This window comes from Lutra lutra, chromosome 10, assembly GCF_902655055.1.
Source record: "Lutra lutra chromosome 10, mLutLut1.2, whole genome shotgun sequence".
Classification (NCBI taxonomy): domain Eukaryota; kingdom Metazoa; phylum Chordata; class Mammalia; order Carnivora; family Mustelidae; genus Lutra; species Lutra lutra.
The window spans coordinates 87,047,875-87,066,716 of NC_062287.1; the positions used below are offsets into that span (position 1 = coordinate 87,047,875).

Consider the following 18,842-nt stretch of genomic DNA (forward strand, 5'->3'; position numbering starts at 1 on the left):
GCACAAGGCCCCATGCTTCCTTTGTAGGCAGAGAAGACCCGCCGAGAGAGGAGGTAGGGTGGGAAGGCAGGCCTAGTGGACGGCGTGGGGATTCATGTCTACCGAGCGCATGCTTTGGGCCGAGCCATATATTTTACGCAGTTAGGCTCCCTTAATTCTCACAGTGATTCTCGTCATCCCTGCTTGAGGGATAAAGAAACAGAAGCTCCGAGAAAAACAGTCATATTCATATCAATAGCTGCAGGGCAACGTGGTTAGAAGATGATTTAGAAGATGACTGTGTAGATAGTTAAGAGGACAGGTGCTCAAGTCAACTTGCATGAAACCTAAAGAGCCATAACACCTTGGATAAGTCATTGACCTCTCTGTGTCTCAGTTTCTTCATTCATAAAATGGAAATAATAACCAGTTCATTTCTCATAGGGCTGCTGTAAGGATGAGATGGGTGCTTGGCACAGGGCCTGAACCACAGCTACTGTTCAGCAAATGTTAGCTAAATCCATGATATCAAGAAATCACAGCGTACTAGGCTCTGGGCTAAGGTTTTTGCTTAAATATAATAACTCCAAGAAATTGATTCAAAGGCATTCGTAGAGTCCCCCAAGGCCACAGAGCTGGGAAGAGGTTGGGGTGAGGATTCCAGTGCTTTTCTCCCTGCAGAAGCTTCCCCTCCTGCTGCCCAGATCTCCTCCAGTCCTCTGCCCTGAACACCGGTGAGAGCTGGCACGTTCCAGCCCCCAGCATGGCCTTGCCACCTCCTAGAGGCCAGAGCCACCTCCCACCTCAGCTCTTCCCAGCTCAGATGGGCTTCTTCGGGTTTACGCACCTGTCTGATGCTCAAAGGCAGGGTAGTACTCTTCATTGCTGAACAGATCAGTCCATGACATCAGAGGGTCGCAGAAGGACGTGTTGGGCAGGAAGGTACTGTGTGTCACCGAGTCCAACATCACCCTACAAAGGCAGGAGAGGGCTGAGAGGAGGCAGACGAGGGCTGCACAGGAGCCCCCTGCGGGGCACACTTGGTTTTTAATAACAAACACGCAGCCATCTAGGAACTGGGCAGCCCTCTAAGTGCTTGCCACAACGACGTTAATCAATCCTTGCCGCATCCTGTGAGGTTTGTACATCTGCCCCCATCTTATATACAAGAAAATCTAGATAGTGGGGTTGCAACAGGTGCCCACGTAACATGGCCCGTAAGTGGCTAAGTTCAGATTTGACATGGAGATTCTTAGGACGCAATGCTGCCTCTTTCTTTACTTTTCCTATTGGCTCACAGGTGACCCCTGAACTCCGGGTTATAAGGTCAGCCATATGCTTCTGAAGGCCAGGCAAGTGTGGCTATATGTTAATACACCCCAAACCCTTACCCCCAATTCTGAAATCCACAAGCTCTGAAAAAGAAAGTATGTGTTGTGTGTGTGTTTACAGACTCATTTCCCACAAAACACAAAACAAAACGAAAACCAGTCCTAAATTAGTTATATAGTTTTATATACAGTTACATATATATTACATCCATAAATCTATATTCAGGCATATAAACCATGTACTAAACATAGATACACACACACACACACGTATATGTATATAAGCAACATATTATAACTGTGTACATTATACATATGCTATATAGTTTTGTAATTATAGTTATAATTTTGTTTATTCTACTAGATGAATATTCATAAGATATGTAAAATACATATGCTTTCTAGGAGGAATACCCCGACAAGAGGATTCTGTATCCTGCAGCATATACATACTGTATAACCTTCCTAGTACCTGAGGAATCCTGAATTCTGCAGCACATCTAGTCCCAGGGTTTGGGTTCAGAGAGCGAGGACCTATGATAGTTGGAACATACACTTACTACGCTTTGGGCTCTGTTCTGAGCACTTTACATCTGTGTATTGATGACTCATGGTCTCCTCGGAACACACTCTGAGACAGGTTCTTTCTCAGTGATGAGGATGGATGCGCTAAGATTTTAGGTCATATACTGCAAACCACCCAGTGGGCAGATGGTAGAGTTTGGGTAACAACTCAGGTTTATCCACTTAAGAAGTCCCTCTTTTTTTTTTAAGATTTTATTTATTTATTTGACAGAGATCATAAGTAGGCAGAGAGGCAGGCAGAGTTAGGGAAAGAGACTCCCTGCTGAGCAGAGAGCCCCTTGCGGGGCTTGATCCCAGGACCCTGGGATCATGACCTGAGCCGAAGACAGAGGCTTAACCCACTGAGTCCCCCAGACGCCCCAAGAAGTCACTCTCTTTATTGTAGGGCTCTCCCCCCTGCATACACTGGCGAGGAGGAAGATTTGGGAGAAGGTGTCTGGTTGAGGCTGAAAAGATGGCAGAACGGAATGGCTGAGGCTGCTGTAATCTTTCAAGTTTGCTTTTCCCCATATTCTCACAATTCAGGGGAAAAATGAATTCATATTTGGTAGATTAGAAAAATTGGTTTGCCCAAATTCTCTCTTCTGATCATCACAATCATGTTGATGAGATAGGGTGTTTCTACCCCCATTTTGTGAAGGGGATCCCACAGCTCAAGGTCACGCAGCTGGTAGGTTAAATGTCAAAGATTAAATGAACAAAGATTGGATTCTGGATCTTGAGATATTAAGCATATATAATTTTCAGATGGCCGGGGTCTTAGTAATCACCTAATTCAGTGTTTTGCAAACTTGATAATCATTTGCCTACCATCCCGATAATTTACTTAATATGCTAAAAAAAAAAAAATCCACTTTTTTTTTTTAAACACAACTACATTTATTTAAAAGGAAGACTTTTTATCACCACTATAGGTGGAAAGTCTGTCTCCTTTCAACATGCAGAAAAATAAAGACAGAATTTAAATAAAAACTGTTGGTCCATGCATCACCTAAATCAGAGGTTAGCAGACTACAACTTACAGGCCCAATCCAGCCCACCACCTATGTTTGAAATGGGCCGCAACTGAAAATGATTTTACATTTGTAAATAGTTACATAGGAAATGGTTATATATGTACCCACTTACTATAATCAGTTTTGCCCTTTGGTCTGTATATCCTAAAATACTAACTACCTGGCCCTTGAAATAAAAGTTTGCCTACCCCTGACCTGATCTATTTCCTGTATCACACGAGTGGTGTGAGTGCCACGTGTTGGAAAGTCCAGAGTTAGTCCAATCTTTCCCTTCACTCCATTGTTGTATAGCTGAGACAAGGAAGGCCCAGAGAATTTGTGTAACTCACTCAAGGTCACACAGCCAATGGATGTCAACATTATATTGTAGCAAGTTCTTAAGGTTTCTGAATTTTGGATCATCTGCTTCCTTTTCTAGAAACACTCACAGTCACATCTGCCTACAGACATATCCCTAACACACTTACATATCAAATGGAACCCCAGTACTGAGAAAGGCAGGGGTTGTGTGATTCCAGAATCAAAGGGCAATTCTTTGAGGGTGCTTGCAAATCTACCATCGTTAGCTTCATCAACTGTGCATGAGAACTGCTCTCCTGTGATAGAGAAATAACCAAGTTCAAATTCTCACACTCTGGCACCCTTTCTGGGCCGTCACTGGAGAGTCACCAGACCCTACTGGGAAGCCTCCTTGCTGGTGCCCAGAGAGGGTTAACCAGCTCAGTGGGTTATCATGTTCATGGATCTCCCCCTGGGAACCATATCAAACAGAGGTCAAGGCTGCCTGAGTTTAGACTCTGATTTTCCCACGGATTGGCTGGTTTTATATCCTGAGCGGGAGGTAGGATGAAGAGGAATGGGGGTGGGAGGTTTTGAGGGAGGGAAGGGCCCCTGGAGCTCAAAACCCCTCTTCTGCATTTTGGACTTGACCTCAGAAAAGCTCCCGTAAGTGAGGGCTAAAGGTAAAATCTCAGAAAACTGAGAGAGAAGATGGCTGAACTCTGACATGACCTTCCTGGGGGTGTTTGGAGAAAGGAGGGGTGTAGTCCACATGGAAGGAAACAGAACTGTTTCCAGGTCTTCCCCTCCATTTAGAAACCCTCCAGGTAAAAAAACACTATAGCAGGAGTGGGCACTTTCTTGCTTAACACCTGACATGAATAGTTCTTAAAAGTCATTTGGTAACTTGAATTTGATCACCAAACATTAGGAGTATTTCTGAGCAATAGAATATTTACCTCTTTTAAGGATTTCTCTTCTTCTTTACACCAACCTGCTCGCTTGACCTGCAGTCTCCCTACTGCTGTACACAGCGTCCGATCTGATTCCCTTTGGTAATCTCTTCTATGAGGAATTATATCCATTGAGTTTTCTTAAAGGACTCTCTCAGGTGTACCAAGGGCTATTTTTTTTTCTGTAATTATTTCTTGCTTCTTGAAAAAAATGTTTCTTTTATAAAAGCAGCATATTTCTTTTTTATTTTATGCTATTACAGTCGGAGAGCATATTATTAACTCTGGGTTTTCCACAAAAGCCCTTGGCCACTTAGCCAGCATGCGCTAGGTGTGAGTTCAGGAATAATGGCTGCTTTGTCTTCAGTCGCTTAGCTTCCTAGGCCCTTGAAAGTCCTTGCAATAACAACAACATTTTAGCTCTTAAGAGTTCCTTAATATAGGTGGAACAGGGTGAGGGTGGCGGGGGGAAGAAACTCCAAACCAGCTGTTTGGGGCCCATTTCTCAGCTAGTACATTGAGGTCCAGGAATATGTAGGCCCAGGCTCACAGTTTGACTGGTGTTCCCAGGTGGGTGACGTGGACCTTAGAGGGGAAAAATTGGTTCTTGGGGGTAAAAAAAAATCGTAGCCATTATTATGTCTCAAGACCCTCTAAAGGGCCACTGTGCATAAATGATAGGGGGTAGAGACTATGACAAAATTATTTAAAAAACCTCCTCAGTTGGGAACGACAATGAAAAAAATGGCTGAGAAGCACTGGATTAGACCTAGAGTCAGCAGCAGGACAAGAATGGAGATTCAGGGAGGGTCCCAGCCTGCTATCCTAGGCCTATGTTTTTGGGTTTTGAGGGGCACCTGGTTTGGCGTCCTGTAAAGAGCACTGGCTGAGAGTCATGATTCTGCCTCTTGTGCCTCTGCTCTTCCTTTGACCACACTGGTGAGGGGGACTCTGAGACGTGCCCTGGCTCCATGATTTTCTCCAGACGTTCACCTGAATGGCCCAGCACATCCAAACACCGGCACGCACACATATGCACATATGTCGGTTATACTGGATATTGTGGTCGAGCAAGCTATCTAAATTGGAGTCAAATCCAGCCACTAAAATGGAGATTTAACTTTAGTTCTCCAAAGTCCCCCTGATTTCCTCTTCTCCCTTCCCTCCCATGCCCACCTCTTTCCCCAGTGGGCCCCTGGCATTCTTTGCCTGGGCTAGCCCGGTCTCTTAAGCGCTTCAAACCCTCGCTCACCTCTTGCCCATCCACACACCCACCGCTGTTAGAATCCGTTTCCCCCAAACACCACCATAGCTGCTTAGTGAGCAGGGAAGTTTCAAGCACAATCCACGCAAGGGAAAGGAAGCCGGTGGGTTCCCTTCCACGTGCAAGAAAGCCTGACTGCAGGGACCTGTTGGAATGAGACAGTGATAGTGGAGAAGCTTGGGTCCCCGATGGCTGCACTGGCTTCCTAACCCCTCTGGGAGCCGGCTCACTCACCAGGTGTGAACAGGGAAGGGTCCGCACAGTCAGAGGGACAGGCCTGTGGGCTTCTTGCCCCCACACGAGTCAGAGGCAGCAATCACAGGTGTGGTGCCCATGGCCTGATTAACCAGGCACCTCTGCTCAGCCTTCCAGAGAGAGGGGAAGGAGCAAACCACCCAGGCTTGGCCAGTTTGCCAGAGAAGGAAAATTCCTTCCTGACCCTGGCAGAGATCATCAGCTTCACTCTGGGCATGTGACCAAAAATCCACCCAATTAAGCATCTACACATTGGCTGTTTATGCACTGAAACATCACCAGACAGAACAAGGCCATGAGGGTAGAAACCATGGAACGGGGGGGCTAAGAAGGGCCTTTCCTGATCCCGCTATCTGGGCAGTCCCATGGGGAAGAAGTTTTTCCTCCTCCAAAGCCTCAGTGAAACCTGAGTGTCCACAGGGTCCCCATTCCTGGGGGCAAAGCAGGGTCAATTGCCCGCACTTTGGACCTCCCGAAGGAGGCACACATGGGGGGAAGTCTCGGTGGGTTATTTTGACACTTGTAGTTAAAGAATTGGGGTGCTTGAATATTTGTTCTTCTGAGAGAAAGCAGAACAGCTGCGAGAATGGACTTGCTCTCGTCTTACCAAGGGACTCCTCATCTTCCTTTAGCTTGTATAGGGAGCTTGCTAGTTTGTCCTTAGTTGTTTCTCCAAAGGTGTGGCAAAGACCCACAGAAGGTAAGCCACACAGTTTACTGGGGGTTCCGATGCAGAGCTCATCAGCTTTGGATGAAATCCTTGAGGGGTTAAGGATTTCTGCCACCCACAAGGGCAAGGGACATGGGACATCTAGGTGTTTTACTGGTCAGCCTGTCAGAATTCTTTATTTTCGTTTCGCACAAGGGGAGGTCTATAAAAACCCATGCTCTTCTCTGAGCTCATCTTTAAAATGGGATTTTAACATGCCATTCTCAGGATGTCCTGCAGATTTATTAAAATCAGATCATATATGCAAGAGTCTGGGCGTAATATCTTGATGCCTGAGCCAAGGCAGGGGAGAATCAACTGTCATCAATATATCAAAAAGGTTCTTATTCTGGTGACTTCTGAGAAAGAAAGACAACCAAACTCTGAAAGTGCCTGCCTAGAACACCTTGAGTCACGAAAACCATTCTCAGCGACAACATGAGGACAAAGAATTACGTCTTCACTCAGAGGAACAAACGATCCCTCTCCCAGTATCTTTAAACTAGACTAAAGCACAAAGCTTTCTCCCTAAATCATTTGACCTTAATGACCTCTGACATCCTTTCCTGCTTGTAAAAGTTTTAGTCCATCCATGGGTCCCCTTCTTCAGGTGAAGGGGGCATGTGCTACCAGTGGCGGCCAGAAGGGGGCAGATGCCCACAAACCCCACGTCCTGCAGAGTCTTTGAGAAGGTCTGAGAATACAGTGGAAAAACTCTAACCATTGCTTTTCTGGAAGCCGTCTACACTGAGGTGGTGTAGGAGGGCAAAAAAAAAAAGGGTTTCTTTTAAGCTATTATGTACGGACAAATTCCTGAAAAAGGCCCCAAACCGTAACAAGGCAGCTCTCTTCTCTGTATCAAGGGGGAGCCATGAGCAGGGCCAAAGGCAGAAGGGGGAATTTTAGCTAGGGGGCTGGTGGGCTTTCCTTGAAGCTGACTATTTTGGGTGCAAAATCTAGCTCCCCTTCCTACAGACAGGTTTAGGAACGGGTAGAGAATTGAGTACCTGTACATATTCTCTGCGAGTCGCCCTTGGTTTAGCGCAAGGGGGTTCCAGGGAGGGGGTGGCTAGACAGCCTGAGAGGAAAAATGACTGTCCCAGGCAAGCACTTAAATCCCCGTCAAAGAGCTCCCAGGAGGCATTGTGACTGATGGAACTGGCATTTGGGGGGTGGGGGTGATCTGGAGGTGCAGACCAGATGAAAAGACCCAGGCCCCAGCCCGGGACTCTAAGCCCTGATGCCCCTTACAATTCATCGAAAAGAGCAAAGAAAAGGTGCTTACGTGAGGACCGCGGTGGGTGACTAGGTCCAAAGAGGAGGCTCTCAAGGCAAGAGAAGGCGGGTGCTCCCAGCACCAGCGTACGGTGGAAATAAAGGCACCTGTAGCTTTGTGATATAAGTAACACCTACAGACAGGTCCGTTTGGTTTTTCAGGTTTACGCACAGCCCCTTTGATGACGGTGACATACAGTGTGACACGGCTCCTTGGAGGGGGGGAATGGTTCTCACATGCAGAAAGTTTACCTTTATCCTGTTTTTGTGCCCAGCTCACCCTCCCTGCCCCCCGCCCCCGCACCTCTGTCGTCCCCGCCCGCCCTCCACCCCTTTCCAGGGGACTTAGTAAACAAGATGAGAATTCTTGCCTCTGGGAGCTTTGCTGGAAATGCCCTGCGTTTGCTAGGAATTCTCGTTGGTGCAAGCTGGAGAGGAAAGCAATCCAGCCCTGGTGCCTGTCTCTGCCGCCTCCCTCCTGGGCCGGCGGAGTCCTGCGGTTGTGGAAATCATGTCATTCTCTCAGTTTCTCCTCTGTGAGGCAAAGAGCAGGGCCAGGCTGGGGCAGGGGTTAAGCACACAGGCTCTGCTGCTAGGTGGTTTGGGATTCAAATTCTAGGTCTGTCATTTTCTAGCTTGTCACCTTGAATAACTTAACCAGCTAGCTAATAACTTAACTAGCTCTAATGCAAATAAGAGTGCCTACCCACTGGGCGGCTGGGGGTCACATGAGTTCATGCGAGGGCAGCCCCTTGTGAGCTGTTTTCCTCGAGGGACACATCAATGAGAAACCCCCTTCTCTACCACTCCTCCAGCCTGTGCCTTGCAACTTGATGAAGGTAACAGCCAGCTTGTGGGGACAATGTGGGGCCTTTCTTCTCCTTTGTCTCTCAAAGCCATCATTTACCTGTTTAACTTCTAACATTACCTTGTTTAACTTCTAGCATCTTCGGATGCAATGAGCCACGGGGAGGTTTCTCCCTTCTCTTCCCTATGCATGGAGAGACAGAAAAGTTTAGTGGCCCAGGCAGGTGTCTGCAGCTACGAGGCTGGGGGCCTGACTTGCTGTGAACTACCTGCTTTGTAGTATCCACGCACCCCCCCGCCCCCAACGCCTCCTGCCTCAGAGCAGAAACTCGACCTAATTTAGGCTGTGAAATGCAGTATCCCTGGTTGCCTGCGGGACAGCCGTTTATAGCGCTGTGCCTCTTTGCAGTGTGCTTCCAGCTCTCTCGGGCAGCCAAGACACTGTGTCCAAACTGCAGACTCCAAGCTTTAAAGTGAGAGCAGGGACTTGTTTGTTGGGTTTTCTTGGGAACTCTGGGCACAGCTACAAACACACAAATACAAACCCACATGGTCTGCAGAAACAAAAGGCAGTTCACTGAAGGACTCAGGGTGTCACGGAAAAATTGCTGGAGGAAGATAAGGTCACCCTAACTTGCTGTGTAACCTCAGGCAAGTCCAGCAGCCTCTCTGGGCATATTTCCTCTTGGGGTGAAAGGCGGAGTTTGGATTAGAAGCGCGATCTTCAAATTCACAGGGACAAATCCTGGAAAACTCCAGGGGTTTCTGGGAGGCCTTAGGGGGGGCTGCTGGGGATGGAAGGCCAGGAGCCCAGGCGGTCAAGCTCTAGACCTTTCCTCCCTCATTCAATAAGAGCACCTCAGCTTTTATATAAATCTCCAGGGTAGGATTTCCTTTGAACAAAAGAATCTGTGATGAAAGGGAGTTTGCAAAGAACTGGATTAGATGGTCTTTGCGATCCTTTAAGCTCTAAAATTCTGTGGTTTGCCTCTTGCTCCTTGGTGTCTAGGGAACCAAGACAGTTCTATACACCACATCCCCTGTGCTGGGCACTTCCCATCTTGTCACTGGTTTCTGAAACGATTCTTATGTTCGGATCTGCACACATATGTTCCTCTTGGTAGAGAGGTTTAAAAGGAAAGCATCATATTCTGCTATTGTATTTGGAAAACGGTCTTTTGGAGAAATGACACCTTTCCCCCCTTATGCTGTCTCAGCTCAACTACTTCAGAGTGAAAACTTTTCTGGCAGTCAGTGCGTGTGACAACAACCTCTGTTTGTCTCCTGGTCCTGAATGCATAATATGGCATCTCTGAGGGCCTATGCGGGAAATTACAGGCTTCTGGACCAGTGGATAAAAGGGGTGATTAAGATAAAACCAAAATAAAAGAGGAATTTGACTCTAATTAAGTCTAACTATCACATTGAACCTAAATTTGATTGGAGTGGAGATCTTTGACAACATCAAACACTTAGTTTATAATGACCACATTATGAATGTTGATAGAAGGCAAGAGATGGGGTGGGGGATGGGGGAAAGGAGGGCAGAAGAAGGTATGGAGCATTTTAGAATTTCCAGCCTGTCTTCCTGATGTCTCAACTGCACGGTAATAACAGGTAACCCTTAATTAGGCTCATCAGAGCAACGTAGTGACTAAGACTAGATTCTGGAAGGATCTGGTCTCCTGTTCGAATCCCTACTTGGCCACCTGCCAGCGGGGTGAGCCTGGGAAGCTTATTGGACGTCCTTACCTCCTAGTTCCCTCATCTGTAAAATGGGGAAGAAGGGTACATCTCTTACAAGGTTGTTGGGGGAATTAAATGGAGTAAAACATGGAGGGAGGGGCGGGAGCGCTACGTAAGTGGTAAGTGTGAGCTCTGTTACTTATTCGTCTAAGTAATTACACGAAGAGGCCACTAGACTTTGGTCGCTTTAATGTCTTGGGAGCCTGCGCACACAAGCCAAAACCCAGGCCAGACTCAATCATGAATGCACTGATATTAAAAAAAATGAAATTTAAAAGCCACAATCACAAACTGCCAAGTAGCCTTTCCCAAATAAGGCAAGAGCCTAAGCTCTAGCCTATCAAATAATTCCCTTACTTTGCTGCTGCGCTTCCATTCTGCTCTGTAAAAGGCCTTCCCCTAGCTCTTGTCAGTAGAAGGCCACTAACCCCTTTCAGTTTGGCGACGCCCAGCTGGGGATGATGTTTGCTCAAATAAACACTTGAAAATCTTTACAAATACCTCAGCTTATCTTTTAATATATTCGTGCTATTAAATTCTCACAACTCTCTGATGAGGGAGTTACTTATTATCTCTGTTTTACAGATAAAGGAACTGAGGCACAGAGAGGTTAGGTAACTTGCCTACGGTCACACAGCTCATAAATGGGAGAACAAGGGTGTTAGTCCAGGCTGCCTGCCTCCAGAGCCTGTCCTCTTAACTACCATGATAACCAATCTGTAAGTGCTCCCGGGGTCGTTGTGTGTGGTCAGCAAAGAAACAATCGTATACACATGGGGCGTCTACCATGTACCAAGCATTGTGCTAGAATGCTCTTCTGGCTCACCTTGGTTATTTTTCACAATAACCCTGGGAATTAGCTATCACTACCCTCTTTTTTGCTTGAAGAAACAGAGGCTCCAGTCCTGTTGGGTGTCACCCAACTGGGTGGTGGCCAAGCCTGGGCTCAAGTCAGGCCTGCCTAATGTTAACAACACTGCAGACACAGGAGCTCAGGTTGCCCTGAGCCTCTGTCCTTTTCCTCTGGCCTCAGTACTGCCTTCTGAGGGGATCCTTCCCTCTCTATTGGTTCAAGACCTCCCTCTCTAGGTCTTATTGTTATTGAAGGCATAGTCTGTCTCTCACTGTGGAGTGGAAATTCTGGTACCTCATTGATCCCCAGTACCCAGGGTGTCCCATGGTTCTTGGGACAAAGAAGACACTCAACACATATGTGTACCATAGAAGTAAAGTCAAAGACAAGTCACTTGACATAAGATCGAGACTCCTACCTAATTCTTTTTGCTACATATAATAGGTTCCATGCTTTTCCTAGAACCTGCCCTCTTTAACCTGGGCCAATGTTTCCGTAGTCATATCTTCTCTCCTTCTATGTGCTACTCTCAACACAAGCCCAACCAGCAGCAGAGGCTGAAAACACAAGGGGGTTAAAAAACCACATTTAGGTAAATTCACAGATGATGTCATTAGCATCAGGGTGATGGTGGAATGCATGAGTTTGGGATCAGGATCCCTGTCTGTATTATCTTGATGCCATTTTTAGAAAAGAATCTGCTGGAGAAATTCTACTTTTTAATGCTCTCTTGGCTCCAACATTGAAGAATGAAAAGTGTTCTGTCAGTGAGTGTGTATGACAATGAACTCCTGGGATCTGCCACCTTGAGAACATTCAATGAGGCACAAACTTTTCGTTCCTCAGTGAGGCCTCAGTGAGGCCTCGGGTTCCTCATCTGGAAGTACTTACTGTGATTTCTGGTACATAGTCCGTTCTCGCCAAATGGCGGCCATTGTGGTCTCTGGAGAGAAGTGCGGATGTTGGTTGAGATTGCTGACCTTTGAGCATTACCATACCGAGAAGGATACCGTTGCCCTTCTGCAGTGAATAATGGTAATCACTTCCATTTATCAGCCCTTAACTAGGTGCCAGAAAGGGTCTAGGTATGCTACAGGTATTAAATCATTGAATCCTTACATCATTCTTCCAACACAGGTGCCATTATTATTATTATCCGAACTTTTCTAATGAGGAGACAGGATTTGGTACCTTTGGAGGAGGCAGAATCGAAGTTGAAGAGATACCAGTTTTCTTGGGCATCCTGTTTTGCTGGAAGGATCCTTGAAAGTAAGGACAAGAGTTGTAAACCCATTGTCCCCTAAAACACCCAGCATGGACTTAACCACAAGAAGGTGCTCAAGAAGTTCTTGTTGGTTGATTGTGTATTTGCTTTACTTCCTCTTGAGGTATCTTTCCCCAGCCCCTTATATCCATCTCATCCTTCAGCTCTTCATGCTGGCCTGACCAGGAGCCCTAGTTCAGTAGATGGAAACAGTGAAGTAGCTCCCCTGACAGTCCCTCCTTGACCATGAGCCTCATGAAGGCAATGGATCTTTGTGTGATTTCTAGCACTGAAGGCATTAGGGAGGTTAAACAGTGGCAAAGTCAATGGTTGGCAGATGCGTAATGAAAATGAAGATAAGAATACTCATTTTGGAGCAGCTCTTTCTCCCACGGGTCCCATCCCCATGCTTTAATAAACTACCATTTGCACACACACACAAAAAAAGGAATACTGATTTTGTTTTCATTAGGTTGAATTATTATGATAATTTTTATGAAACAGCTATCACACCTGCATGACTGTATTTCTAGTCTCCCTGTGTGCTAGAAGGACACTAGATAGTCAAACTAATCAAAATTGCCATGTTTTGGGTCAGCTTGAATATATCTGAGGCAATAACAACTTTTTAAGGCTCAGATCTGAGAGGTCCAACCAGGGGAAGCCTTCTCAAAGGCAGGGCTCACGAAGACAGACTTTTCTTTCGTTGTCTTCCTACCAAACATCAGTCCCCTGGTAGGTATGAGGGCTTGATTTCTGAAAGAGTTATTGAGGGTGACCATTTGAGAAATGGATGACATTGATTCCTATGGCCAGTCCATGATGTTGCTTGGAGGACATAGTGCTGATGGTACTGCCATTGAAATGTTGGCAGAATGGACCAGTGCCTCCAGCAATGGCTAAATAGCTTGGTTAATCCAGGAGCCCCACTAATGAAGTTCAACTTTCAGTAGAAAATCAAGCAATTCCATCTTTAAGGACTTACTCTTCCCACAGTGAGCTGACAGCAGATTTCCTGGATAAAGTTAACTATTTGAACCTCAGTTTCCTTGCCTGTTAAGTGGGAGTGATCACGCATGTAGTTTGATAACGTGTGGGAACCATGCTGTCTTGCATGTCTCCAGACTGAACTCCCTCATGCCAGTTGTCATCCAAAGGCATGTCTTTGGTCAAGGAATGGGGGCTGAAAAGGGTGTGAGGATGGAGAGTGGAGGGTGAGGAATGTTGCTAGGGGAAATCTGTGGCCTGACTCATGCTGATCTATCCTCATCAATCAGCCAAGTCTTACTTCTAAGACACTGTTGATTTTGGTGTACATCATTGATTTAGATCATCATCTTGGGGGAAAAAAGCATTGCGTTAAAGGTGCAGATAGATTCTAAAGCCTATCCTGATTTCAGAAATATTAAAATGTGAATGTGATAAACATAGTAATTAAATGTATATGTATTTATATTTATTCAATATCTATTCAAAAATATATATTTGTGTATTTAATATATATTTATGCTTATAAATACATATTTAATTACTCTATTTACTATATATATATATATATATTTATTTGTTTTAAATGGGCTAGTATGCTGAGGAATATTAAAAAGAAACTAAGACCCAGTTGTATCACTAACAGAGAATTCATGAGGAAACACTTAGAGGAAGTACATAATTCCAAGCCAAACTTTGATTTGGGGCTGTAGGATTTCAGAGAGAGTGTGGTCAGCAAGGGCTGCAGCCATCAGAAAAGGCTTCCTGTGGGTTGTGACATTTGAGTTGGGCCATGAAAATTGGAATGACTAGCTAAAAATGGTTGCTTATTATGTGCCAAGCACAACAACTGAAGGAGTAGGGCTGTTATTATCCTCATTTTACAGAAGGGGAAACTGAGGCTCAAAGATCTTCAGTAATTTGCCCAAGGTCATAGAGCTAACAAGTAGCAGACCCAGGATTCAATCCTTGCATGGCCTGGCCACTAGGCTCTGGGATGTGTGGGATGACCAGAAGGAGAGGGTCTTTCCAATAAGAGGAAGCCTGCAGGTGAGTAGGAAGAGAGAACGAGGCGGAGATCCCCCAACACTGCTCGTGCAAGGTTGGCCCGGATTTTGAATCCTGGCTATGAATGAGGGGAGTCTCTGGCCAGTTGCTGAGGACTTTGAGTTTGAGGAGGCTCCCCAAATCCTGACTGCTCTTCTGGGGCAATTTTGTGCAGGTCAGCAATGAGATCTTGTCAAAAGCTTTGATTTTTCTCCTGCTCATTGTCCATGTATTTTTTCTAGGATCACGCTGTTATTTCCTAGGGGATTCTGTTGCTGGGTTTTCTCCTTCCACCAAATGTGAACTAATATTGTTTCCAAATAGCTGTTTCCTTGCGATCCTTTACAACTTTCCACAGTTCAATTTGCCATTAAAAAGTACAGTGGTCTGAATTACACTGAAATTTCCTGAGTTTGGTTTTGTCCAGGAGCTCATTTAGAGATATAGTCTCGGTTATAAACAGAGAATGTATAAGAATTTTGGCATTATGCTTTTTCTAAAATTTCAGTCTATCAATATTATAAATTTTCCTGATTTATCCCTTTATCAGAATATGTCATCACACCCTAACAAAAATCCAGTGATTCCCAGTACCTATAAATCGGAGGGGAGAGCCGTCAAATTTAAGAAGACGCCCAGGCTCACCAAGAGGCTCATATCAGCACTAACTCCCCTGAACCTTGACCTTGTAAATCTGGGGAGGTTCCAATTGGAAACTTGTCATTCCCCAGGGTGCACATCCGGGTCGCACATTACTGGGGAGGAAATGAAGACAGGTGTCTTTTTTGGCTCTTGCCCACATCTCTTTTCATGAAACAATGTTTCCATTTCTTTTCCATGTGTGGGAAGACCCCACAGGCAGGATTCAGTTTCATTTTGAGTCAACAGTTGTCCCTTTTGTTCTAAAGAGTCAGTGAGATATGGCACACGGCTGAACATTTTCAGGTGATTTAGCAACTAAACGTGGTGTTGCTTGGAGCAAAAGCCAAATGAGAAAGCAGCAAAGGAAAAACCAGCACTAGAAAAAGTGGGTAGATGTGGGTTGAAATCTCAGAGCTACCACTTGGTAGCCAGTAACATATCTCCTTGAGCCATGATTTCCTTATCTAAAAGCCTGGGTGAATAAACTGTTACTTTCTATAGTTTGGGTGAGGAATAAATGAGATAATGTAAGTAATACTTCTGTCAATGCCTGGCATATATTAAATAATAACTTATGGCTATACTACTACTACTACAGATTATTATTACTATTACTATTAAACTTATCAAAGCCTCCATTTCCTGATCAGCCAAATGAGATTAATATTAGCTACTCACTAGATTAATTGAAATAATACAGGTGGGTGCATCTGGTTCACAGTAGATATTCATCCATCCATCCATCCATCCATCCATTTTCAGTCCTTTATCTGGTATCCATCAAAAGTTTATGGGGGCACCTGGGTGGCTCAGTGGGTTAAAGCCTCTGCCTTCAGCTCAGGTCATGATCCCAGGGTCCTGGGATCGAGCCCCACATCGGGCTCTCTGCTCAATAGGGAGCCTGCTTCCCTTCCTCTCTCTTTGCCTGCCTCTCTGCCTACTTGTGATCTCTGTCTGTCAAATAAATAAATAAAAATCTTAAAAAAAGAAAAAAAAAGTTTATCAACCTTGGGAGTTAGGAGAAGGCTACAGTATTTGGCAAGCGTTCTTAATGATCTTAAATACAGCAATACTTTTTAGAAGATGTTTATTCCCTCATCCAAACTTTGTTTCCTGAGCTCCAATAGGCCTCTCTGGGTCTCTAATGCTGCAAACAGACTGGAGGGAAGGGTGGAGAGGGCCAGGTTGGCCCTCTGTGGTCAGTGGCTCTCCCTCCTAGAGGGGGATCCAGGCCTGGGAGTGTTACCTGATGCGCTCCTGGCTGCTGACTGTTTAACCAAGTTTAAACCAGAACGGAGACTGTATGCGGCACAGCTCTGGGGGGCTGGGCCCAAGGAGGTCATTTCTCCCGCCCTGAGGTGGGTGGAGTTGACTTCAGGTCAGGCCAAACAATATTCAGGAGCTGCCCTGGCTCTTTCGGGATCTTTTGCAATTGACAAACTGGTTTGAGGTAATGGACATTAAAGGCATGCTGAGATAGGGCTGGAGATAAGATTTGAAAACGGCTGACAATTAGGAGCTAAAGAGGGCACGTGCTGGTGGAATCTCCTTGGGGAACTCTATAGACAAGTGCAAATAGGGAAAAGCCCGTTTTTTGGGGCAAACGGAGTTCTGGCCAATTCAAGTTATAGTAGAGGAACAGGCACAATTTCAAGCCCAGTTGTGTGAACCTGAGCAAACACGCAAACACGCAGACACACACACACGCAGGCCATCAGTCCTACCACATGTACTCCCATCCTTCATGTAGAGAGCACACATAACACTGAGATGCCACTTCTAGCCACACGCCCCAAATCCACCATGCCCCCCCCGACATCCTGTCCTCCCCATAGACCAACCCACGCAGCACAGAACACCCCCCAAAGCCGTGCACCCATTACACACACAGCCATCAGATAAACACAGTCTCCTTAGGAAGCCGATTAATAAAACTATGTTATCTTTAATTACACTTGACTGATAATAATGTCCTCAGAGCCTGCACGGTTAGATTGGCTCAGATTGTAACATCCAGATTAGGGCTGAACTCCCTTTGAACTCTCGCCACACTGCTGGGCTCTCCAGCTCAGAAATTACAAATGGCTTCAGCTGGATTCGCCCCATGGCACTAGGAGGGTAAGTAGAATTCCAGCTCTCCTTGGTTCTCTTTTCTTTCCGACACTGGACAGATGATATCTCTAAAAAAAACCCCACATGGCCAAGACTGGGAGGAAGGCCCAATTCAAATGACCGCCTCCTGTTCACCACTGTGAGCCCTGGTGGGTCTACTTTCAAACCCAAGTCCGTCTCAGACTCCACGGAAGAATTCACCATGAATGCTGTCTTGAGGACTGACACTTGAAAGCAAACAGTGTTATTCCTAGATCTTGGGCTCTTGGGGACAGGCCCTCGTGAGCCATAATTAACTCTTTAAAGTCCTCACTGTGTCCTGCAAATAGTAAAGTATCTGGTTCTTTATGATGTAACGCTGAATGGAGGCAGCAGGGAGGCCTCTTAGGCTAATTACACGTTGGAATGAGGTTAACGACATGCCAGAGATTCTTTGCACGGCTCCCCTGACATTGACAAGTCACTTGGTAACACGCTAGGGCTAAAGACGGTGATGACTTTTAAAGAGGGTGGGGGCTGGAAACTGAACCAGACAGGCTGCTGACGTCATTCCCCAATCTTGTTTCTCCCCTGAGATGAACCTGCTTTCCCCACACCCCCATTTCCAGGAGTTAAGAGATCTGGATTTTAAACTGGCATTCAGTGCCCTGTGCCCAGAGAGGTGCCGTGACTTCTGCAAATGTCTCCGCTCTCTCTCACCCATTTATAGCAGCTGAATTTAGCCAGGGATGAAAGCCAAAGCCCACCATCTGATGGGATGTTTGGGGCTGAGTAGAAGGTACTTCGATACAAATAAACACGGTGTACATCAAAAAGAACAGCTGGATGCCAGGAAAATGCCCAATTCACAGGAATGAGAGTTGGTGCCAGCCATGGAAAGCTCTTCACGTTATTATGATCCCATTCTTCCGGTGAGAACACAGGCATTTCCAAGTCATACAGGGACCACCTGGCAACTGGTCTTTCTCCATCCTTCTACTCGGGGCCCAGCTGTTGTTTTAGTCACCTGCAGGGCTGTCCCAGCAGACTCCAATCTGGATCTGAGGGTGCCACATCCTGCACTGCCCATTCCCCAGCATTCTGTAGCTGGATGAAATTGACTAAAAATGAGTCCTCTCTGTAGACCCGAGAGGGAAACAGAGCTATAAAAGACCATCGCGCTTCATAAGGAGACTTGTCCTGTCCCTTAGCAGTGGTGGTGGGGGCTGGTTCACGGGTTAGAATGGATGGAGAGGAGCCTCAAAATTTCCTTGAAACTTGAGAGAAGATACTTCCTTTTCCTCCTGGTGGAAGCACTGGGGCAAGGCTAGCTCTGCGCACTACACCCCTCTCCCACCGGGGGCCCTTTCCTCTCCCTGCACACACGGACACGCAGCACCCACCTCAGATCACTCGTCCCGCCCGGCTGGGCTGGGTTCGGGTCCTCGGACGTTGTCATCACCTGGTCCCGAGAGGGCCCTGGTGGGGTGGGCCCCTCTTCAGCGAGGACACCACATGGCTGCCTCCAGGCAGGGGCTGCCTCCTCTGGGTCTCCCAGCCCCACACAGCCTCCCAGGTGCAGCAGGGTCCCGGAATGGTGGGTAGATTTTCTACCTCCGCCAAGTGCAGGTGTTAGCAGTAGGGTAGGCGGGTCTCTTGTGTTGACGGGAGCTACAAACACAGGGAGACAGGCCCCAGCAGAGAGGCACTTGCTCGTGTGCGGAGAGCTGTTGAGGTCTGGGCACGGCTGCGGGGGGGC

The 18,842-nt window shown here is 46.4% G+C and overlaps 1 protein-coding gene across 3 annotated transcripts in view; it reads right to left on the reverse strand.

Moving 5' to 3' along the window:
* The window catches only part of ELF5 (E74 like ETS transcription factor 5), a 42,157-nt gene extending 23,534 nt beyond the window's left edge, over window positions 1–18,623 (reverse strand). The window contains exons 1-2 of one of the 3 annotated variants that reach the window (XM_047693842.1): window positions 18,487–18,623; window positions 827–951 (exon numbers count right to left, since the gene is read on the reverse strand). In XM_047693842.1, the coding sequence (XP_047549798.1) occupies window positions 827–951; window positions 18,487–18,542 (181 nt within the window). In that variant the 5' untranslated portion in view covers window positions 18,543–18,623. Of the gene's footprint in view, window positions 1–826; window positions 952–5,641; window positions 5,802–7,656; window positions 7,759–18,486 lie in introns of those variants that run through there. The other 2 variants (XM_047693843.1, XM_047693844.1) reach the window with 2 other exon arrangements.
* Between the last annotated feature and the right edge of the window lie 219 nt (window positions 18,624–18,842).